General features: G+C 36.1%; 1 protein-coding gene across 1 annotated transcript in view; it reads left to right on the plus strand.

Moving 5' to 3' along the window:
• The first annotated feature begins 272 nt into the window (after positions 1-272).
• Positions 273-24,314, plus strand: part of ndufa3 (NADH:ubiquinone oxidoreductase subunit A3) — a 47,333-nt gene continuing 23,291 nt past the window's right edge. The window contains exons 1-3 of the mRNA XM_056476116.1: positions 273-315; positions 6,766-6,874; positions 11,066-11,079. Of these exons, the coding sequence (XP_056332091.1) occupies positions 273-315; positions 6,766-6,874; positions 11,066-11,079 (166 nt within the window). The remainder of the gene's footprint in view (positions 316-6,765; positions 6,875-11,065; positions 11,080-24,314) is intronic.

Consider the following 24,314-nt stretch of genomic DNA (forward strand, 5'->3'; position numbering starts at 1 on the left):
CCCACAACGGATGTATAACCTCAATCTGATGTCATGTTGACGTCCTGCGCCCGCTGAGTGCGATTTATTCAACATAGGCTCATTCTAAATACGTAGCTCCACATATATTTCTGAAGATCGTGAATTATGAAACCAGCAGTACGTATGGTTCCTTTTAGCCTTACTAGCTGACCGCTTATCTTCTTATGGACGGCTTTCCCGCTGTTACCAGTTTTTCAGTTAGCTCAACACCAACGTTGGTGGACTTGAGAACCAGAGAGGACTTGACCATGATGACTGGGTTCGACTCCGGCAAAGAGCCATTCCAGAAAGCAGGTAAGACAAAAACAGAATAAAAAACAACTAAATAAACAAGTAAATAACAGGGTGAGAATGTGGTAAAATCTAAAAACATGGTAAAAATTAGATGAGGGCTTGGGTTGTCAGTTGGGTTTAGAGAAGTGGGTGGGAGCTTTTGAAAACACTATTGGTTGGGTTTAGGGAAGGAGGAGGGTGGGTCAGTCGATCGGTCAGTCAGTCGACAGCGGCCTCTAGTGGATTCATGCAAGAAGAGCAGGCGTAAATGGCACTCGCGACAGAAATTTGAGATCTTAAAAGGGTACACAGCGGCCTCTGGTAGATTCGCAAAAACAAAAGCTGCAAAAAAAAACGTACCTCCTCGGACATATTTAGCGCTCTCCAGAAATGTATATAGCTGTACGTTTTCAGAATGAGCCTGGGTTGGATTTAATACTGTGTCATAAATTGAGTATTATTAGGAAAGTGTCTGGTGCATATGGAGAGGAAAGAGCGTACTGTATTTCCAACAGTTAATTGTCCAGCACATTCACCTGTATGAAGCACACTCAGAATCGCACAATGTTTTCCCAGAAACGTGGATTGTTTTATATTCACTTTTTAATTAAAAATAAAATTAGCAAACGTTACAAAATATTTTCTAATGTTAAAATTCCTCATTAAAATATTATATTTTGGTTGTTACACTGTAAAAAAATTAACAGTTTTCATATTTTGTGTTTACACTTTTGTGTAACACTTTATAATAACTACACACTATGAATCATTTACTAAGCATTAGCATCTAGTAAATTCATCATCTGTTAAGCATTAACTCTACATTAATAAATGTTAGTAAGCAGTTTGTAACTGCAGCTACAAATGCTGTATTCTTGACTTATAAGTACCTATATAATGTGCTTAATAATTGTATTTTCATACTTAGTTAATGATTTATTTTTCATTACTAAATTAAGTATTGCATTATTTACAAACCAGTTGTATTTAAGAGTAGTTGAGGGTTTTTATGATAATTCAGAATGAGTTAGTAAATGATTAATAAACTATTGAAATCAACATTTATATGTCTTATTATTCAGGCATATACTAATAGTTAACTAATGTGTTAATAAATGCTTTATTAACTTAACTTCATGCAGTTTTGTGACCTAATCTAAAGTGAGGACTATTTATGCTTTATAAATCCCTTATAAATGACAAATAAAGGCTCAGAATCAAATGAACAAAAAACTTTGCAATCTTTTCTAAAAAATAAAATTACTGTAAAGATTAAACGTTGCTGAATAACAGGAATGTCAAAATACGGCATAAAACTGGATAAAACAACAGCAACAGTATAATAATTGAACAATATAATAAGATGCAATGTTTAAACTCTACAGTTATTTTATTTTAGATAAGGTTGCAAAGATTTATTTTTCATTTGAAGTACAGTTTTATTTGTGTATCTTTAAATGAAAAGGAATGAATAATGTCATTTTTCCTGTTTATAATATAACTGAGCCTTTATTTGTCATTTATAAGGGTTTATAAAGCATAAATAGTCCTCACTTTAAATTAGGTCACAAAACTAGATGAAGTTGAGTTAATAAAGCATTTATTAACATACATAGTAACCCTTAATATTTGCCTGAATAATAAGACATATAAACGTTGATTTCAATAGTTTATTAATCATTTACTAACTCATTCTGAATGATCCTAAAAACCCTCAACTACTCTTAAATACAACTGGTTTGTAAATAATGCAACACTTAATTTAGTAATGAAAAATAAATCATTAAAAAAGTATGAAAGTACAAGTATTAAGCACGTTATAAATATGTTTGTAAGTCAAGAATCCAGCATTTGTAGCTGCAGTTATAAACTGCTTACTAACGCTTAATAATGTAGAGTCAATGCTTAACAGATAATGAATTCACTATTTGCTAAGGCTTAATAAATGATTTATAGTGTGTAGTTATTATAAAGTGTTACCAATGATTTTTATTGACATTTTAGTTTTAAATGCTGTAATATAATGTATAATTAATAATAAATAGAGAAATTAATATGTAAAATAACAGAAAATGTATTGGCAGCTTATTACAAGGTTTTTGTTGCGTAATGTACAACACCAACCTAGACAATATATCACTTTAAACTATTAAAAATGTTAAAGTCATTTTCAAGCTTTTCAAGGATAAAAGTTGTTGGAAGAATGATCAATCTCCCATAATGCAATTCAAAACCAAAAATAAACAGGGAAAAATAAAAAAAACATGAATCACAAAATCCGGAAACTGCTAACTTATGGATATATTTTACAGTGTAGCCTATACATCTCATTTACAACCCTTTCCTCTGATGTATTTGCCACCGCAGAAGGAATATAGAGAGTATAATGTGTTTTTTGAATCATGCAGGCCGGATGCGAGCAGTCTGAGAACAGCACTTGAGGAGATAAGAACAGATCAAAGTGACAAGGAGCCGACAGAACCCAAGCAAAATGGCAGTTCGTGAGAATGTCCACCGAGGCCTTGAGTGCTCTCCAATCTGCCGAGATGGAAAAAGGAGAAGAACGTCATCAAAAAGTCAGGTACGTTTCAGTCAACGCAAATTCGCCAACTGAAACGGGTGTACGCTGGCATACAAATGTCAAAGTGTCTAGAGGGATATGAAGCAGCAAATAAAATGACAACGGTTTCTGGTAATACAGAGCTGACACGTGTCACATTTGATCAAGCTTCAGAGACGATTCCTTCTTGTTACTGGTCGGGAAAGTGAACATGTCTGTGTTGCTGCTGGACAAACACTAGGCTATTATTTGGCATTAATAACCTCACTTTAATCCTAACATGATTAACTATCTTCAGTGGTATTGAAACACTTTGACTGAATGTGGTTCTATTATTTTGCATCTTATTTTTACAGGAGTAATCTGTAAAAATGTATTAACATTCAATGTAAAATTGAGCTCGCTTTAAAAAAAAATGCCTGTTATACCAAAATACAAACAATTATTTGTAAATTTAATGGTAACAATTCAGTTTAGGTCACATTTCGTGGTATTAACAAAGCATTACTTAACACTACTAGCTTAATAAACTAATTAGCTGTTTATTAATAGTTAGTAGTTGGGTTTTGGGTAGGATTAGGGATGCAGAATAAGATCATACTTTAGAACTACTAATGAACAGTTAACATCTTAAAAATAGCCAGGTAATAAGCCAATATTTAATAGCATGAATTGTCCAGCCTGATCTCACGAGAAAACGTAAGTATTTTACGTTTTGTCAGTTTAGTGGCTAATTCGTACGAGTTCAGTCGTACGAAATTGTACGATTTTAAAAAGGAGGCGTGGCACCTAACCCCGCCCCTAAACTCAACCGTCATTGGGGGATGAGCAAATCGTACTAAATTGTACGAATTAGATCATACGAATTCTCACGAATTAGCCACTAAATCAAAAAGTTACGAATTGCCGTGAGATTGTGTTGGAATTGTCACCAAAGCTAAAGTATTTCCCTGGAAATCTCTGTAAAAATACATTTATTTTGGTAACCCTTTATAATAACTTTGCATTAGTTAATGTTAATGTGTTTACTAACATGAACAAACAATGGAAAATACATTTATTACAGTATTTATTCATGTTTGTTAACATTAGTTAATGCAAATACAGTCATTCATTCTTAACACACGCGTGCATAGATTATCGAATGTTAGCAAGCATGAATTTGGATTTTAAAAATGTATTATTAAATGCTGAACTATAGTTAATAAATGCTGTACAATTCATGCTAAAACACTTAAGCACTGTAAAAAAATCCATAAATTAGCAGTTGTCTGTATTTTATGTGTTTTTTTGTTTATTTATGCTTTTGAATTGCATAATGTGATCTTGATCTTTGATTTTGAAAGTTTTCGTGTTAAAAAGTTTGAAAAAGAGACTTTTGATACATTTTGTGATACATTTTGTGTTGTAAATTACGGTAAAAAACTGGTAATAACCTGGCAGTACATTTTCAGTTTTTTTTACAAATACATATATAATTTGTTTTACAGACATACTCATATAAGGGGGCTAATAATTCAGGGAGGCTAATAATTCTGACTTCAACTATATATATATATAGCCCTGTAGCGTTCGTTTAAAGAAATGAAATGCAGCCATACGTACCTCCGCCTATGTAATTCGCTGTTTCCAGAAACATCCGCAGGGCTACGTTTTCACAATGAGCCTGTGTTAGGTGTAAAATAAGATCATACTTTAGAAACGCTAATAAACAGTTAATATCTTAATAATAGGCTGGTGATAAGCCAGTGTGAATTGTAATTACTTCAACTAAAGTGTTACCAAGTAAATATATTTCATGTATTCTTCAAATATTAACCAGGATCAAAGTTCAAGCTCTTCACACACACACGACTGTATTTACTTTCTACTCAATCACTACAGGAAGTGTGCGTCTGATTTATTACCGTGAAGAACAGGTGAGATTTGCTTCAGGAAGCAATTAGTTAAATAACCCAAGGGTTGACGGTGTCTATCGCTGATCAGTTGAACAGGCGGCACTAATAGAGGTGATTAATGCGTTTATTAATGTAGAGTCCCTATTGATAAAGACAGTAGCCGGCAATGATGTCAGACTCTACGTGTTTGCTCTGGGGGAATGGGATGGAATTTCAAGTGCTTGTTTTGCCCGTACAAACACAGGGTGGATTTTATATTATATTTAGGGAACATTTTATCAGTAGTTTTTAATGATCCTGAGTAGATTCACTGCTTTGTACATTTTGTGTGTTTACTTTACAATACGGTTCCATTAGTTCATGCTAGTTCATGTTTTTAACCACCAGAATGAACGATACTTGTAGCATTTCTTAATCATGGTTTAACATTTAGTGTGCCTTATGTTTACAATAGTGTCACTGTTGCTGGTTAGTGCTGTCGCCTCACAGTAAGAAGGTCGCTGGTTCCAATCCCGGCTGGGCCAGTTGGCATTTCTGTGTGGAGTTTGCATGTTCTCCCCGTGTTTGCGTGGGGTTGCTCCGCTTTCCCCCACAAGTCAAAAGACATGCGCTATTGGTGAGTTGGGTAAGCAAAATTGGCTGTAGTGTGTGAAAGAGAGTGTGATTCCCAGTACTGGGTTGAGTCTGGAAGGGCATCCGCTGCATAAAATATATGCCGGAATAGTTGGCGGTTCATTTCGCTGTGGCAACCTCTAATAAATAAGAGACTAAGCCGAAGGAAAATGAATGAATGAATGTTTACAATGTTGTGCTTGTTTATATTGTGTCAACAATGACACCGTTCATATTTTCCCTACTAAAATTCCATGATTTTTCAAAGACTTTCAGGTGAATATTTATGACATAATGTTTCATGTAATGTCTGTGTATTCAGATTATATTAGAGAAAGTGAATGTTCAAATTTATTACAGCATATACATTGCAGTCTATGTCATTTACAATACTTGATAAGTGAACTTTATTTATAAACTAATTTCGAGACGATCACGTGCTTATGATTGGACATTGGTCTTGCATTAGCTATGTATGATCCACCAATCAGACGATTCCTAACCTACTATAAAGAGCCAGGGTTTGTCACTACAGTCATCTTCGATTTGAAGAATCAGCCCTTCCACCCCTACTTCTCCACCTTTCCCTAAATTCAGCACTACAGTCAAACTCTCATCAAGCAGCATATCTCTTCATTGTAATCATTTTAGTCATCAGCTCTTACCAAAGGGGGAGTTGTTAAGATCTACCTGAGCTCATAGCTCCCCTCTCGCCCTGCAAATGGGAGGGAGCCCAGGGCTCAAGGACCTTTTGAGCTCAGGGCTCTCTCCCGGGACAGCATGCCAAACTTGCTTACAATTAATCATCAGCTACGTGTGAACACTTGAAAATGCATTTACGTACAGCTTACAATCACAGCTATAATTATTTGAGAGCATGTGATTGGCCAATGCTATCTCATGCCAATTTGTAACTTTTTGGATCTAATAGCTAATTTTTATGAATTTGTATGATCTCTTTCGTTCATTATCAACACAGACTCATTCTGAAAATGTACAGCTATATACATTTCTGGAGAGTGCCAAATATGTCCCAGGAGGTACATTTTTGCAGTTTTTGTTTTCACGAATCCACCAGAGGCCGCTGTGTACGCATTCGCACCTGCTGTTCTTATGTACATCCACCAGAGGTCGCTATCGATTGACCAACTGACTGACTGACTGACCGATCGACTGACCCACCATCCTCCTTCTCTAAACCCAACCAATAGTGTTTTCAAAAGCACCTATTGACCCGCCCACCCACTTCCCTAAACCCAAACGACAGTTTTAAAAAGCAATCCAGAAAAAGAAAAGCCCTGGGCTGATTTTTTTTCCACGTTTTCAGATTTTACCACATTCTTACCCTGTGATTAACTTCTGTTTTTGTCTTACCCGCTTTCTGGAACCGTTCTTGGCCAGATTCAAACCCAGTCGTCATGGTCAACTCCTCTCTGCATCTCAAGTCCACCGAAGTATGTGGCAAACTACTGGACAAACTGGTCACAGTTGGAAAGCCCTCCATACAGAGGTAAGCGATCAGCAGTTTTTGCAAAAAAGAATGGCGTCATAGCGTTCATTTTAAAGATGAAATGCAGTCATACATGGCTCTGGTTATGTTATTCACGCTCTCCATAAATGTATATAGGGCTACGTTTTCAAAATGAGCTTATGTTGAAGCATAATTTATACACAAAATGGAAGAATTTATCATTTAAATTGCTGCCATCAGTACTTCGGTTCAGATTACCTGGTTGTAGAACAAAAAGTTTTAATAGTTGTTGCTTATTTGTTTCAGTGGCTTTTAGTTTGATGAAATCTTTATTGTAAATATGTCTGAACCACCCCCCCTCCTTTGCTTTTATTTGTATTTTATTATCGTGAATGTTTGAAGTTTATGTAATGTTTGTTTGATATGCTTAAAGTGAATCTTTGATGCAAGATTAGTTTTCTCCAAAAGGACAATAAACAACCCAGGCTCATTCTGAAAACATACCTCTATATACATTTCTGGAGGGTGCCAAATACGTCCCAGGAGCTACGTCTTTTTTTTTTGCAGTTTTTGTTTTCCTGAATCTACCAGAGGCCGCTGTGTACGCTTTTCCAGATCTCAAATTTCTATCGCACAGGCCATTTGCGCCTGCTCTTCTCACGTAAATCCACCAGAGACTGTTTGACTCACCGAATGACTGACTGGCAACTCGACTGACCCACCCTCCTCCTTCCCTAAAACCAACCAACTGTATTGATTGACCCGCTCACCCACTTGCCTAAACCCGACCAACAATTTTAAAAGCAATCCAGAAAAAGAAAAGCTCTCGCCTGACTTTTACACATTCTCACCCTGTTATTTACTTGTTTATTTCATTTTTTGGCTTCTATTTTTGTTTTACCCACTTTCTGGAACCGTTCTTCACGGGGCTTGAACTCTGTCATTGTGGTCAACTCCTCTCTGCATCTCAAGTCCGCTGACGTACATGGCGAGCTAACGGGACAAACTGGTAACAGCGGGACAGCCGTCCATAGGGAGTTAATCGTTCACCTGGTAATCACGATAAGAAACGGCGTCATACCGCCCTGTAGCATTCATTTTAAAGATGAAATGCAGCCATATGTACCTCTGGCAACATAATTCACGATCTCCAGAAATGTATATACACTGAAAAAATGCAGGGTTCCACACAATTCCTTCATGTTGTCCCAACACAAATCGATTGAGTTAACTTAACACTTTTAACAAATTTTTGTGGATTGAACATGAAAAATTAAGTTGTCCCAATGAAATCTCAAGAATTGTGCTGATTCAGCTTATTTTAAATAAGTAATTTGAACAAGCAAAAAAATATTTGGGCCAAGCTTTCAGAATGAGTCTAATGTTGAAAATAAATGCAAAAGAAAAAAAAAACAAGGATAGAAAACTACTCGAAACAAATGACAGAACTAAATGCCTTGTAGAATTCAGGCATTTTCGTTTTATGTAAAAAAATAAGTATAGATATGTGTTAAATTTCGATGACTTCTCCAAAACTTTATTAGTTTTCATGTGTTTCCAAAACTTTTCCAGGCCTGAAAATGAGGCATGTCAAAATTCCAGTTTTTTTCTTGACCATATGAACCCTGTAATAATAAATTACTTCATTTCCATTAATTAACAATAACAAAGATGAAGAAATACTGTAATTAATGTAATGTTCATTGTTCATAAAACTTTCACGAAACGCTTATAATCAAGACAAAATCATGAATATGAATGCCATTTTTATCTTATTCACTCAGTTATGTCATTTTACATGAAAAGATGACACTGTTGGGTAGCACGGTGGCTCAGTGGTTAGCACTGTAGCCTCACAGGAAGAGGAACGACTTGTTTGAGTCCTTGTTGGGCCATTTGGCGTTTCTGTGTGGAGTTTGCATGTTCTCCCCATGTTGGCGAGGGTTTTCCTCCGGGTGCTCCGGTTTCCCCCACAATCCAAACACATGCGCTATAGGTGAATTGAATAAACTAAATTGCCCGTAGTGTATGAATGTGTGTGTGAATTAGTGTGTTTGGGTGTTTACCAGTAGTGGGTTGCGTCTGGAAGGGCATCCGCTGTGTAAATCATATGCCGGAATAGTTGGCTGTTCATTCCCTATGGCAACCTTTGAAATAGAGATTAAGCCGAAGGAAAATGATTGAACGAAGATGACATTGTTTGAGATGTCTTTGTTATGACAACTTGACATTACCAATCACAACATGTCAGTGTCATGCAAGTTTACATACAAATCTTAGACTGTAGTTTACAGGTCACACACTATGGTAAAATGTTTTAGGGTGCTTACATGATATTCTGCAAGTAGGAATTAGTCTTCATTGAGAATCTGCACCTATTATAATAATTCATGTAAAAAGAGAATAAAAGCTGTTGATGTTTTACAACCTCGAGTTCTCGTGTCATCTGAAAACTGAAGCAAAATTGTTTGTTAAAACAAACAAAACATGTTCTAAATTAGAGTTTTTGCAGTCTTTCCATAATTAAATCTATTTGTGTTCCTTAAGGCAGTGTTTCCCAACCCTGTTCCTGAAGGCACACCAACAGTAAACATTTTCAAGCTCTCCCTAATCCAACACACCTGAATCAACTCACCAGAACATTAGAAGAGACTCCAAAACCTGAAGTGAATGGGTGAGATAAGGGAGACATCCAAAATATGTTCTGTTGGTGTGCCTCCGCAGGAACAAGATTGGGAAACACTGCTTTATGGAACTTTAGGGAAAAATAGCACTTAATTGTCTCATTCTAATTGTTTTCTTCACACAAATGTGAATAAAATGTTGTTTAACACAACCGTTGGGTTAAAAAAAAGTAATTTAAAAATAGCTTACTCAAATTTTGGCTTTAAAATAATTACAATACACTGCAATTACATTACACTGAATGACATTACAGCATTTCCCACCAATATTTTGATGTTTATTTTCACAAAGGTGACTTGAATCATTAAAGCAGGCACTTCATCTGCATGTAATATGCTTTCTGTTATACTAATATCACTTTTTCTGAATATAATTTTGGTTGCACTTTATATGAAGGTGTCCTTTGTTTTAAATTAACTAACATTAATTAATTACATGTACTAACTGTATGGTCAGGGTTAGAATACATGTTAGGTTTAGGGTTAGTAAAATGTAATAATTCTGCTGTGATGACCCCAGATATACAGTATGAGGGACTAAGCCCAAGGAGAATGAATGAATGAATAATTAGTAATGCTTTAGTTTAAGTACCAATTCTCTCTATTAACTATAGTTACACTTTTAACCTATACATATTACCTGCCTAGAGGGGCGATATATACACTATATATATATATATATATATATATATATATATATATATATATATATATATATATATATATATATATATATATATATATATATATATATATATATATACACTATTATTCACTATTATTTTAAAGAATAATTGTATAATAATAAGAATACTTTTATTTATAATATAATATTATTGTACAATTATTCTTCTAAATAATCTTAAATGTAACTGGAAAACAATGTTAAGACAACTGGAGTGATATGCTAAGATCATTTAAGAAATTACTTTTGCATAAATATTAATTTCATTTGAATGAAATTCTAAAGACAATTCAATAAAATACAAAAATAAAAAAAAGATGTGTTATAGGATTATCTGTTGTAGACTTGACACATGGCAGATAATTAGGTTTGTTAAGTCTTACCTCCTGACTCGTCATCCCCTTCTTTTTGCTTCCTACAAAAAATCTATCTGGAGGCACGCTTAGTAAGATCACCATCATTTTGTTTAAACTTTAGTTTTGTCCACTTGCAAAACAAAAAAGGCTGTTACGCTGGTTTTCCAACGCATGAGCGGCGCGGCACGTGCCCCAGTGAATTGGGTCTAGCGACGCCCCTGCTTGGGATCATCTCTTCACAGATCTTGGATCGCTTCAGTGGCACTGCATAATCTCTGGGGGTTTTGGGATGAGTATCCCCAGGTGTAAATAGAGAATAAAGAGAATAATTAGTGTAGCTGCTGTTCATAGTGTATATAAACAAGGTGCGTCAAGTTAATTTTTGACCTCACCAAAATTAATTTAACAGATTTGCAAAAACATTGTTATTTAGTAGCGACAAATCAAGGCAATACAGTTGAAATCTGTCAGCTTGTAGCACAGTTTTTGGTTTTGTCCTCTCCAGCATCACCTGCTCAGGTTGAGGTGGAGATGAAGTTCGGTTCGGGTCACTGATTATAAATCCTTGTGACCGGCGCTGGCTGTTCTCAGAAGCCAGGAATAGGGACAGTCTTTGCTTGTGATGCAGAAAGCTTGATTTCATCATAACATTTTCTCTACTCTGTCCATAGGAATTAAATCACGGCATGGAAACAATGGCAAGAGCGCAGTGTTTCTGTACACTCCTGAGCAGAGATGGAATCCTGCCTGACAGAACATCAAGACACAAAGGGTTTTTAGAGTCTCAGACATACACAAATGTAGTGTTAAGAGTTAAAAGAAAGAACAACTGTATTTCTGAACTGATACAGCCACATGGGAATTCACAGTAAACAACATGTGGTCAGACTTTATTCTAATGTACAAGTCATACTATTAACGAACTATCTACTAAGACTTTTAGCTCGGTAAACTACTGATTAGCTGTTTAAAAATAGTTAGTAAGGTATTTACTATACTCAGTGTTGGGCAAGCCTGACAAATGTAGTGAGCTAAGCTATTAGCTACGCTACTTAAAATGTAGCTTAACTACAAAATAAGCTACACCTTGGGAAATGTAGCAAGCTAAGCTAAAAGCTACATGGCAAAAGTAGCTTAGCTACGTCTAAGCTATTTTTACAATTTTCATTTTTAAATCGAAGCAACTGAAATCCAAGTCAATCATATCTGAGTGATCAATAAAACTGTCAATGAAACATATCAGGCATAATAGTTCAGTTATTTACTGTAAATAATATGCTGTATTAAGCAGACACAAATTATAGTATATATAACAGCAAAAACAAAAAATCCAATAAAACCAGGTGTTACACATTTAAAATACTATAGTAATTTATAGTAAAGGGAAATATTTTGGAATAAGCATTAGAGTATATATTACTATCTAGTGTATATATATATATATATATATATATATATATATATATATATATATATATATATATATATATATATATATATTTATTTATTTATATTATGTATATTATGTATATTATGTATATATATATATTTATATTATGTGTATTTATTTTTATATATATATATATATATATATATATATATATATATATATATATATATATATATATATATATATATATACTAAAGTATTTTTATTTTTTGAGCACAGCATCAGAAATTAAGTTATTGCATCGTAACGTACTTTTTGAGGTATGGTCCTGCTTCAGAAATAACTCCTCTCCCTCAGTCATCTTTCCATCAAGCAAGTTTCACCAGAGGTGGCAGTAACGCACCAAATTATTTGTTTTTGACCACCGTAAAACAGGAAGAAGAAGAAATGGTCATTCTTGCCATCATATGGATTTACTTTCATCGGGTAGACGCCGGCCTCACAGCTGGTGCAGTGCAATCTGCATTCAATGCTTTTTAATGGACCCACCTAACCCTACCCGTCACAGTGATGTCACTCACTCCATTGAGTGCATTGTGTCTGACAATGCATCGCTGAGTGATGCAATCTCAGCTTGCATCATAAAGGCTGCATCCAGATACTATTGCTACAAATGGCTGCCCCCTCAAATAATGCTATATAAGGGTATGGATGGATACAGCCATACAGTTTGATGTACATTGTAATGAACTTTATCATGTTTATGACAGATTTATGACAAGTTTTGTTGACTTTGATGTCAAGTTGTCATATAAAACAACGTCATCGTTGAATTTAAAATGCCATAACTAAGTGAATGACAATTGTTATAAGCATGCAGAAAATCTCATTCACATTCATGTTTATAAAGGTTTAATGACAGTCTAATGAACACCCCTTCAATTGTTACCGTATTGTTTAGTAAAAAAATAAATCACAGCAATTGACCCAGTGTTTAAGATAATCTTTGGACAATTTATAATAACTGCCACTTTAGATTAAATCATATTAAATATATGTGTTCCACCCTGTATTCATTCATCAGATGAATGTCAGAATAACAGAATATCACTTTTGCAGGCCCTGCTTGTTAAAAAGATGTGGGCAGATCATGAAATGAAGTGGAACGGTTTTACTCCAGGTCTGTGCTAATGACAACATGCGGCGATGACATGGATCAATACTAAGTCTGGTTTACAGTTAATAAAAGGGAATGTGTTTTTTAAAATGATCAAACGCGACATTCCCAAGTGTTGTTCCTGAAAGACGTGAACCAAATTTGGAAGCTAAAGCCACAAGCCATTAAAGACGCCAAGTCTGTGTAGGGATGTGTGGGGATATCCGTTTGAATAATATTCAGTCTCTCAGATAGAAGGATTTGCATGCATGTTTTTCAGTTTAATGAGACTGCTGGCTGGCTGGCTGGCTGGCTGGATGGATGGATGCATGGATGGATGGATGGATGGATGGATGGATGGATGGACGGACAGACAGACAGACAACATGACAAAAGTCTTGCCTATCCAAGTTTTAGGAACAACAAATACTAACTTGACTTTTAGTTGATCATTTGGTGTCAGAAGTGGCTCATATGAAAGGCAAAGGCCTCTATATTATGCTTATTTTACCAAAATAAAATATGATCATGCCTTGATTTTTAATTATTTCATTAGGACAGTAAGGTCTGACTTTGCTTAGACAGAAGTCTTGTCACTTAACAGAAATAATGTACAGTATAGAATATAAAGTCATGCTGCAGTGGAAAAAGAATGAATATTGTGTATGACTCCATCATGAGCTTGGAGGACTGCATCCATACATCTCTGTAATGACTCAAATCACTTATTAATAAAGTCATCTGGAATGGCAAAGAAAGCGTTCTTACAGGACTCTTGAGTTCATCAAGATTCGTTGGATTCATCTTTAATGCCTCCTTCTTCCTCTTACCCCAAACATACTCAATAATGTTCATGTCTGGTGATTGGGCTGGCCAATCCTTAAGCACCTTGACCTTCTTTGCTTTCAGGAACTTTGATGTGGAGGCTGACGTATGAGAAGGAGCGCTATCCTGCTGAAGAATTTGCCCCCTCCTGTGGTTTGTAATGTAATGGGCAGCACAAATGTCTTGATACCTCAGGCTGTTGATGTTGCCATACATTCTGCAGATCTCTCGCACACCCCCATACTGAATGTAACCCCAAACCATGATTTTTCCTTCACCAAACTTGACTGATTTCTGTGAGAATCTTGGGTCCATTCAGGTTCCAATAAGTCTTCTGCAATATTTGTGATGATCGGGATGCAGTTCAACAGATGATTCATCAGAAAAATATCTACCTTCTGCCACTTTTCCAAATGATCAACTAGAAGTCAAGTTATTATTTGTTACAACTGGGATCGATGACAAGACTTTTGTCAGATAGATAGATAGATAGATAGATAGATAGATAGATAGATAGATAGATAGATAGATAGACAATAAAAATAGGAAAATATACAGTTGAAGGCAAAGTATTTTCCAAATTTTTTTCAAGTGATGTTTAACAGAGCAAGAAAAATGTTGTTTATATTATCGTTTTCTTATTATTATATTGTATATTATATTATTATCTTAATATATATTTTCTTAATCTTTTACTTTGACCAGAATGTTAAAAAAGATGATTAAAATACCCAGATGAACCTGTGCTATTAGTTCCTAAATTTATTTGCTTGTCTCTGATGCTGTTTGGCGCTGTCTTGTAATTGAATAATACGCAGGTTAGTGTATGCTCCATTCAGCAGTTTTCGTTTCTGTCAGCTTTTTTGTGTTTAATTAAAGAATTGATAGACTGTTATGTTTGAGAACAACGTTTTGTATGTTTTAGTGTTTAATTTGTATGTTTTGTGACAAGTTGTAGCTGTAATAAACGTGATAAAAACATGTTTTCAGATAATAAAGCTCTTCTGTCTTTATACAACAGGCTTTATTCTGCGATAACAACACCCTGGATGTACTTTATCCCTTACATAACAAAGAGACAATGGTTTCATTTCAAATCTAATTAGAATTATTCATAAATAGAAGAAGAGTAAAGAGTCAGTTTTAGTATTTGGTCTTTAAAAATTGCCAAAGGGAAGATTGTTTCTGATTTACTTTTATTTCTTTTTCAGTTTCGAGTGGCATTAAATTGTATTCCAGACAGCCGTGTAACAATCTGCAATATCAACTGCCTGGTTGTCCTTTATCCATTATTTATTACACAGCTGTCTGGATTATTTTCTTCTGATTGGTCAGTTGCGTCAGTCCAAGCTATGTTATTCCCAGATAACAACCAGTTCAACACTGGCTCATTCGTAAACTATTTATTTGCTTGTCTCTGACGCTGTTTTTGGCTGTTTGGTGCCATCCTGTGATTGAATATATTGTAGGTTAGTGTATGCTCCATTCAGCTGTCTTTGTTTCTGTCAGCTTTTTGTATTTAATTAAAGAAATAATAGACTGTTATGTCTCAGAACAGTTTTGTGTCAAATTTATATGTTTTGTGACAAGTAATAAGCATGATAAAATACATCAAGGCAATTGTTTTCAGATAATAAATCTCTTTGGTCTTTATACAACAAGCTTTATTCTACGATAACAACCTCCTGGATGTACTTTATCCCTTACATAACAAAGAGAATAATGGTTTCATTTCAAATCTACTTAGCATTATTCATAAAAAGAAGAAGACTGAGGAGTAAAGAGTCAGTTTTAATATTTGGTCTTTCAAAATTGCCAAAGGGGAAGAAGGGGTTTCTGATTTACTTTTATTTCTTTATTTCTTTCTCAGTTTCGAGTGGCATTAAATTGTAATCCAGACAGCTGTGTAATAATCTGCAATAACAACTGCCTGGATGTCCTTTATCCATTATTTCTTACACGGCTGTGCGGAATACCTGATTCTGATTGGTCAGTCGCAACATTCCAAGCTATGTTATTCCCAGATAACTACCAGTTAAGCTAATAACACCGGCTCATTGGTAAACTAATTATATTCTTGTCTCTGACGCTGTTTTTGACTGTTTGTCAAATCTTGTGATTGCATAATACATAGGTTAGTGTATGCTCCATTCAACCATTTACGTTTCCATCAGCTTCTACATTTAATTAAAGAGTTAATTGATAGACTATAATGGCTTAGAACAATGTTTTGTGTCTTATTTTTACATTTTGTGGAAAGTAGTTGTTTAATACGGAGGATAAAGTACATCCAGTCAATTGTTTTCACAGAATAAAGCTTTTCAGTTTTTATACAACAGGATTTATTCTGCGATAACAATGTCCTGGGATGTACTTTATCCCTTGCATAACAATAAAAATGGATTCATTTCAAATTGACTTAAGAGTTATTAATTTAAAAAGTACTGAGGGGTAAAGAGTCAGTTTTAATATCTGCTTTCCAAAGGTGGAGATTGTTTCTGATTTACTTTTATTTCTTTTTCAGGAGAAAGTGTTTCGAGTGGCATTAAATTGCTTTTTTCTAAGTGCTGCACAAAAATCAGATAGAATTCAATCGATAGCGGTTCCATCCACTTATTACAGAACTTCACATCCTCTTTTATCTCCACGGCTCCAGTGTCATAAGTGAGGTCTAGCATGCCTCTGTAGTGTTCAGAAATGAGACTGCGGGTGAGTAAGACAAGCATGACTCATTACAGCAAGCAGAATGTCATGAATGGCTGAATCGCTAGACCCGTTTGTCTCCAAATTGTGGACTCAACCCATTTCTGGAGACTTTTCTCTCTGTGAGAAGAGGAATGGGAGAAAGCTATTACATTAGGTGTCTCAACTCAGAAAAAGAGAGTTTGGTCTTTATTTTAGTGGAAGGTAAAAGTGGTGATGTGTTTGTTATCATTAAGGACAAATTTATCCAAGAAAGAAAATTCTGACAACCTCATGTTGCTTTGTAAGGAAACATACATTTTTCAGGGCATTTTTTTTGGGATTCACAACTGTTTTCTGTTTATTTATGGTGGTGAATTGCATTTTGGGAGCTTGATCTCTGCTCTGTAGACTTTTGATGTTGAAAATTCAACTCTACCCTTTAACAAAGTGCCTTTTTATTGACATTTTAGTAGTTTGAGATGATATAATGTGTAATAAATAGAGAAAAAAAGTCTATAAAATAATGGAAAAATTCAACCCAGACTTGTTCAGAAAATGTACCCCTATATGCATTTCTGGAGATCACGAAATACGTCCCAGGAGCTACGTTTTTTTTTGCAGTTTTTGTTTGCGAATCCACATGAGGCCCCTGTATATGCTTTTTCAGACCTCAAGTTTCTCTCACAAGTGGTATTTGCTCCTGCTGTTCTCTTGTAAATCCACCAGAGGCCACTGTCGACTGACTGACTGAGCGATCGACTGACCCACACTCCTTCCTCCCTAAACAAACCAATAGTGTTTTCAAAAACACAGATTGACCCTCCTACCCACTTCCCTAAACCCAATGACAGTTTTTAAAAGCAACCCAGAAAAAGAAAAGATTCACCTGATTTTTACCACATTTTCATATTTTACCACATTCTCACCCTGTTATTTACTTCTGTTTTTGTCTTACCCGTTTTCTGGAACCGTTCATCGCCAGACTCGAACCCTGTCAAATGTGGTCAACTCCTTTTTGCGTCTCAATTCCATCGACGTACATGGCGAGCCACTGGACAAACTGGTAACAGCGGGAAAGCCGTCCACACGGAGGTAAGCGTTCTGCTGGTAAGCATAAAAAGGAACAGCATCATACCGCCCTGTAGCGTTCATTTTAAATGCAGCCATACGTACTTCTGGATACATAATTTGTGATCTCCAGAAATGTATATAAGGCTACATTTTCAGAATGAGCCTATGTTGGAAACTTTTTTAACATTTTCAAGGTTAAAAGTTGCTGGAAGACGACTCAAGGTCCCATCATGCAATTTACAAGCATAAATAAACAGGGAAAAATAAAAACATGAATCACAAAATACGGAAAACTGCTAATTTACAGATATTTTTACAGTGTAGCTTAAAAAACAATAATAATTTGTTGATCTTCAGGATACAAATGAAGATATTTTCATAAAATTGGAGAGGTTTCTTCCTCCATTCATGCACTCTGTTGAAACAAATGTAAATAAATGAAAGCAAATCCATATTAATCGATTTAATTTAAGGCTCTAAAAAGATTCAATCACTCTATAGGATAAACATATTTATACAACAGTACCTCCTGCTTCTCAAATCTAATAGGCAAGAGGCTCAGAAATCTGTGAAACCAGCTGTTCATCTTAAATTCTGTTAATCTAATGAAGCAGTTATCTCTTCAGAGGTTATACAACTTAAGTTCAAGTTATTTGTTTTTTTATTTGTCCATCCCTGATCATTTTAAATTGAGTTAAACTTTTAACTTTTAAATTGAGTAACTTTTACAGATTCATCTTTGCAAAACATTTACAGAAATTGCTGAGATTCAATTAAAAATATCTTTGTTTATGTTCTGAAGATGGCAGAACGGTGGCGCAGTGGTTGCCTCACTGTTAAACATGAGCCTAGAGCACCATCTGCTGTTAAACACTAGCCTAGAGTGTTGTCTGCTCTTAAAAACTAGCCTAGAGCGCAGTCTGCCATTAAACACTAGCCTAGGACACCATCTGCTGTTAAAAACTAGCATAGAGCGCCATCTGCTGTTAAACACCAATATAGAGCGCCGAGTGCTGTTAAAAACTAGCCTAGAGTGACGTTTGCTTTTAAAACTAACATAGAGCGCTGTCTGCTGATAAACACTAGCCTAGAGTGTTGTCTGCTTTTAAAACCTAGCCTTGAGCGCAGTCTGCTGATAAACACTAGCCTAGAACACCATTTGCTGCCTTTAAACACTAGTCTAGAGTGCCATCTGCTGTTAAACACTAGTCTACAGTGCCGTCTGCTGTTAAACACTATTCTAGAGTGCCATCTGCTGTTAAACACTAGTCTACAGTGCCGTCTGCTGTTAAACACTATTCTAGAGTGCCGTTTGCTGTTAAACACTAGAGTGCCGACTGCTGTTAAACACTAGTCTAAAGCAGTGTTTCCCAACCCTGTTCCTGAAGGCACACCAACAGTACACATTTTCAACCTCTCCCTAATTAAACACACCTAAATCAACTTATCATAACATCAGAAGAGACTCCAACACCTTAAGTTAATGGGTCAGAAAAGGGAGACATCCAAAATATGTACTGTTGGTGTGCCTCCAGGAACAGGGTTGGGAAACACTGGTCTAGAGTGCCATTTGCTGTTAGACACTAGTTTAGAGTGCCGACTGCTGTTAAACACTAGCCTACACTGCTGAAAAATCCAGCTTAAACCAGCCTAGGCTGGTTGGCTGGTTTTAACTGGTTGACCAGGCTGGTTTTAGAGGGGTTTTGGCCATTTCCAGGCTGGTTTCCTGCCACATCCAGCCTGGTTTAAGCTGGACATAGTTGGTTTTAGCTGGTCATCACCCAGCCTGACCAGCTAAGACCAGGCTGGAAATGGCTGGATACCAGCCTGGAAATGGCCAAAACCCCTCTAAAACCAGGCTGGTCGACTAGCTAAAACCAGCCAACCAGCCTAGGCTGGTTTAAGCTGTTTTTTTCAGTAGGGTAGAGTGCCATCTGCTGTAAAACATTAGCCTAGAGCACAGTCTGCTGTTATGCACATGCCTAGAACGCAATTTGCTACTGTTAAACAGTAGTCTAGAGCGCCGTCTGCAGATAAACACTAGTGTAGAGTGCCATCTGTTGTTAAAAACTAGCCTAGAGACACATCTGCTGCTGTAAACGCTAGCCGTGCTATCTGCTGTGAAACACTAACCTAGAACGCCATCTGCTGCGGTTAAACTCTAGCCTACAATGCTGTCTGCTGTCTAGCTAGTCTAGAGCCCCATCTGCTGCTGTTAAACACTGGCCTATAGCACCATCTGCTGTTAAACACTAGCGTAAAGTGCTATCTGCTGTCAAACCCTAATCTAGATCGCTGTGTCATCTGCTCTTAAAAAACTAGCATATGGCCCAGTTCCGAACCGTACTGTACCACTTTTTCAGCACCCTTACGAAAGGGAACCAAAACATGAAAAAGGGCACCAAAAGGCGGAGCTAGACGCGCAGCTGAACACTATTGGTTTACAGTGATCTGTCATTCGCAACAAGCCAGAATGAAAACAAAGAAACCGCCATGTTTTAAATACACAGCCGAGAGATTACAGCGGAATTATATATACATATAATAACGAGCCATGGTCGACCCGGGCTCGAACAAACCTTGTCGTCATCTTGATGAACAGCCACAAAGCCAAAAAGAAGAGCAGATTTACCCTGTGCCCCGTAGTTTTTTACGAGCCAGTCTTTTGCTTTCTTGCTTGCGCTCGCTGTGTGTTTATATTTGAATTAACAAACTTCTTGAGCTCATGATAATAAACTGCGCTTGATTATTGACGTGCTTTTGAAACCCGATCCTGTCAGGAACTGACAAACGTGTGAGTGACCCGCGAAAAAACAAAGGAGAAGCTGGAAATAAAGGGAGTGGGGTATGAATGCAGACCTGGTGCAGTGCAATCTGTGCTGCATCCAATGCTTTTTAATGGGCTCACCTAACCCCAGCCCTCACAATGGTGTCAATCGCTCCATTGAGTGCATTGTGTCTGACATTGCATCGCTGAGTAATGCAATCTCAGCTTGCATCGTAAAGGTTGCATCCAGATTCTTTTGAAAAAAGGAGCACATTACTTTTTTCAGCAAACGTGAACAAATTGCCATGTTTAACTATTATCATCACCTTTTGGACTAATATCAACTCAGAATAATAGAATTATTTTCTAACAAGAGGCTACTGTAATACTGAAGATTACAGACATGAATGTGGGCTATATTTCGTGTTGTTTTGAACCCAAATAAGGACTAAATGTCTGTTGTGTTTTTCTGTAAGTTGTAACATATCAGAGACTGTAAGGGTCTGTATGTGTTCATGAATGTAGCATTTATTTATTTATTTATTTATTTTAATAATTAAAGACGTTACAGTAGGCTATTTTGCACGGTCATTGATCTGCAGTTATAATCAAATCATGTTCATAGAAAAGTTAGCAATGAACATTTATACACAAGTATTTATGTGTATAAAGCATCTATTTTGTAAGAAGTGCTTCTCATATGATATGTGAGCGACCCGTACGGCTTTACTGTAGACATTTCCTCGAGCAAAAATGACGTTGACTGAAACTGACTGTACCATTGGTACCCTTTTAGCAGTGGAAACGCAAGCCTGATAAAGGTGACCCGTACCGTACCGTACTGTACCAGTCAGTGGTAACGAGCCAATAGAGCGCCATCTGCTTTTAAAAACTACCCTAGAACATCATCTGCTGCTGTTAAATACCAGTCTGGAGCACCGTCTGCTGGTAAAAGCTAGTCTAGATCACTTTCTGCTGTTAAACACTAGCCTAGAACGCCATCTGCTGCTGTTAAACACTAGCTTATAGCACTATCTGATGTTAAAAACTAGCCTAGTTTTTAAGAGAAAATAGAAATGAATTTTGAAAATTGCAGAATCAATATATTGAATGATTTTTCACCACAGCTCTGTCATCCCGTGTGTAATGTCGTTAATAACAAAGTTGAAACAACACCGTTTGAAATGAACGTATGTGATAATTTTGTAAACATTGCATTATAGTTGTAACGAATGTGGCACATTACCATTCATCCGTCCACCAGAGGGAGCTCTCTCCCGAATATTGACTGGGTACTTCCTCGGTGGTACTTCCTGGTAGCCACCATATATAAGCACACTGTTTATGTCTGTTCTTTGCGAAGTATTGCCAGTTCCACTGCCTTACCAAGCGGTTTCTTACTGTTGTGTTTGCCATTGTGTTATGACCTTTTTGCCTGCCTTTTGACTACTGCTTTTTGGATTTTGGACTCTGCCTGGTTTGATTTTTTCGGACTGCCTCTTTGTTTGCTTGACTTAGCCTGGTTTCGGATTACGATTCTGCCTTTGTTTTATGTTCGCTGTTTACTTAATAAACCTCCAGCTTTTGGATTCAATCAGCCTCCATGTCTTCACCTACGGCTCCCTCACAATAGTCCTGTTGTTATACAGAGAGAGAGAGAGAGGGAGACCATTGCACCGGAAATGCATAACTGAACATCACTGATCCAGCATTATTCAATCAACACAGTGTAGAAAAATATTTATTAACACTAATTCTTTGATTTATGAGTGCTGATTACATATTTATGAGTGCTGATTATTTAGTTTCACAAGTAAAACTTGTGCAAGTCCATCCAGAGGGGTTAATGAATTCATAATAACCTCCACTTTTCTGAGCTACTGAGTTGAATAAAAATGTGGCAGCACTGACGAGTCAATTAAATTGGCCATGCCGGCTCTCCAGAAGACAGAAGTGTGTGTCAGCTTTGATGAGCTGGATTAAGAGAAAAGGTCCGGGATTAGCGCTTGGGGCAAAACCTTGAGCAGAAAACTAACACATCGTCTTTTTCCTACCCTTATTTTCAATCTGATTTTGCCTTCATTTCTGCATAATGTTTATTAGAAAAGCCTTGCTGGGATATGCACCATCATGCACCGGTGGACATCTGCTGCACTTCGACCTCATTTATCCCACAACGCACTTCACCTCTGAAATTTCATCAACCCATTTTAATAATCTGCTTTTCTGAATGTTCAGAGTTAGTCTGTTAGTCACTGGCGAAGGTAGGAACATAAGTATTAAATGTTAGCTTTCATTGTCCACAAAAATTGTAGTTATTATTGCTACATGGATGGATTTCTGTTTATTAATGTATACATATTTTAAGCTTGTTATGAATAACATCTCATTTCACCTTCTGACTCTCAATCATTTAAAGTCTCGTATTTATTTAGTGGTTTATAGATTATTGCTGACCTTATTGTTGATCATGACTGATTCATAGCAACAAAAAAAGATACTTGTTCCTATCATAATTAAATGTCTAAAGGAGCACACACTAATTTCACTAATTTCTTGCTGTGTATGAACTTGTTATACTGGCCTCTGAAGTGACAGCTCTAAATGACAGGTTTTAAGCATATTAATTTGGGCTCCATTTTAACGATCTAAGCACAAAGTCTAAAGCTCATGTTGCAAAATCATTAAGGGCGTGTCCGAATACACTTTTACTATTTTAAGCATGGAAAAATACGCTTTGTGCCCAGGTGGATGGTCTAACAGGGTTGTGCTTATTCTTTTAATGAGTTATTGGTATGTTTTGAGAATAAACCAATCAGAGTCTCATTTCTTATTCCCTTTAAGAGTCAATTGTGTCACGACATGGCACATTTGCTGTTTATATGACAGACTTTGTACGTGGAAAAACTGAAAGAAAACAGTTAAACAGGCCATCTGTGCAAGGACATAGAACGAACTTCCTCCATTCGGCCTCTTTACTTTCTCTTTACTTTTACTCCCTTACTTTTTTTTATAATACAAGTTACAACTATAAAACAGTATAAACTGTGTTCTAGGAAATATGAACTTGTTGGAAACAAAGGAAATAAATCTAAATGTATAACATACTCATGAAGTATTTTATTGTTTTAGTAGCCTACAAGCTGTAAAAACACTGACAAAAAAAACACATGACTGTTCTGTTTTTTTTTTTTGTTTTTGTTTTTTTGCAGTATTAGATTGAAAGATCAGAGAAGTACAGTACACCATGATCAAAAGTGAACAAAAGACTTTAGCCTAACCCCATTTAAATGCAAGATTTGAACAGGAACGTGTCTCTTGTTTACCTGTGATCCGATACCAAAATGCACCTTATAAACATGTATAAACATGACATCAGTCATGACAGCAGTCATGTTTACATCGCTGATTCCCTCTCTCTCATCCAAGTTTGCCATTCTTGCTGTAACAAGCCCGATTTTAAAATGTAAGGTGTAGAAACTACAGATATTTGTACAAAAATGTAAGGAGTAAAATTTTATAAAATTAAGGAGTAAAAGTTGTCAAAAAAAAAAGTGGAGTAAAGTACTGATACAAGAAAAATCTACTTAAGTACAATAACAAAGTATTTGTATTTCTTTACTTCCCATCTCTGGTCAGTTGACATTTCTGTGTGGAGTTTGCATGATCTCCCCGTGTTGGCGTGGGTTTCCTCCGGGTGCTCCAGTTTCCCCCATAGTCCAGACATGCGCTATAGGTGAATTGGATGGACTACATTCGTCCTAGTGTATGTGTGTGAATGAGTATATATATATATATATATATATATATATATATATATATATATATATATATATATATATATATGTAATTTCCATTCA

This window comes from Danio aesculapii, chromosome 16 (assembly GCF_903798145.1).
Source record: "Danio aesculapii chromosome 16, fDanAes4.1, whole genome shotgun sequence".
Classification (NCBI taxonomy): domain Eukaryota; kingdom Metazoa; phylum Chordata; class Actinopteri; order Cypriniformes; family Danionidae; genus Danio; species Danio aesculapii.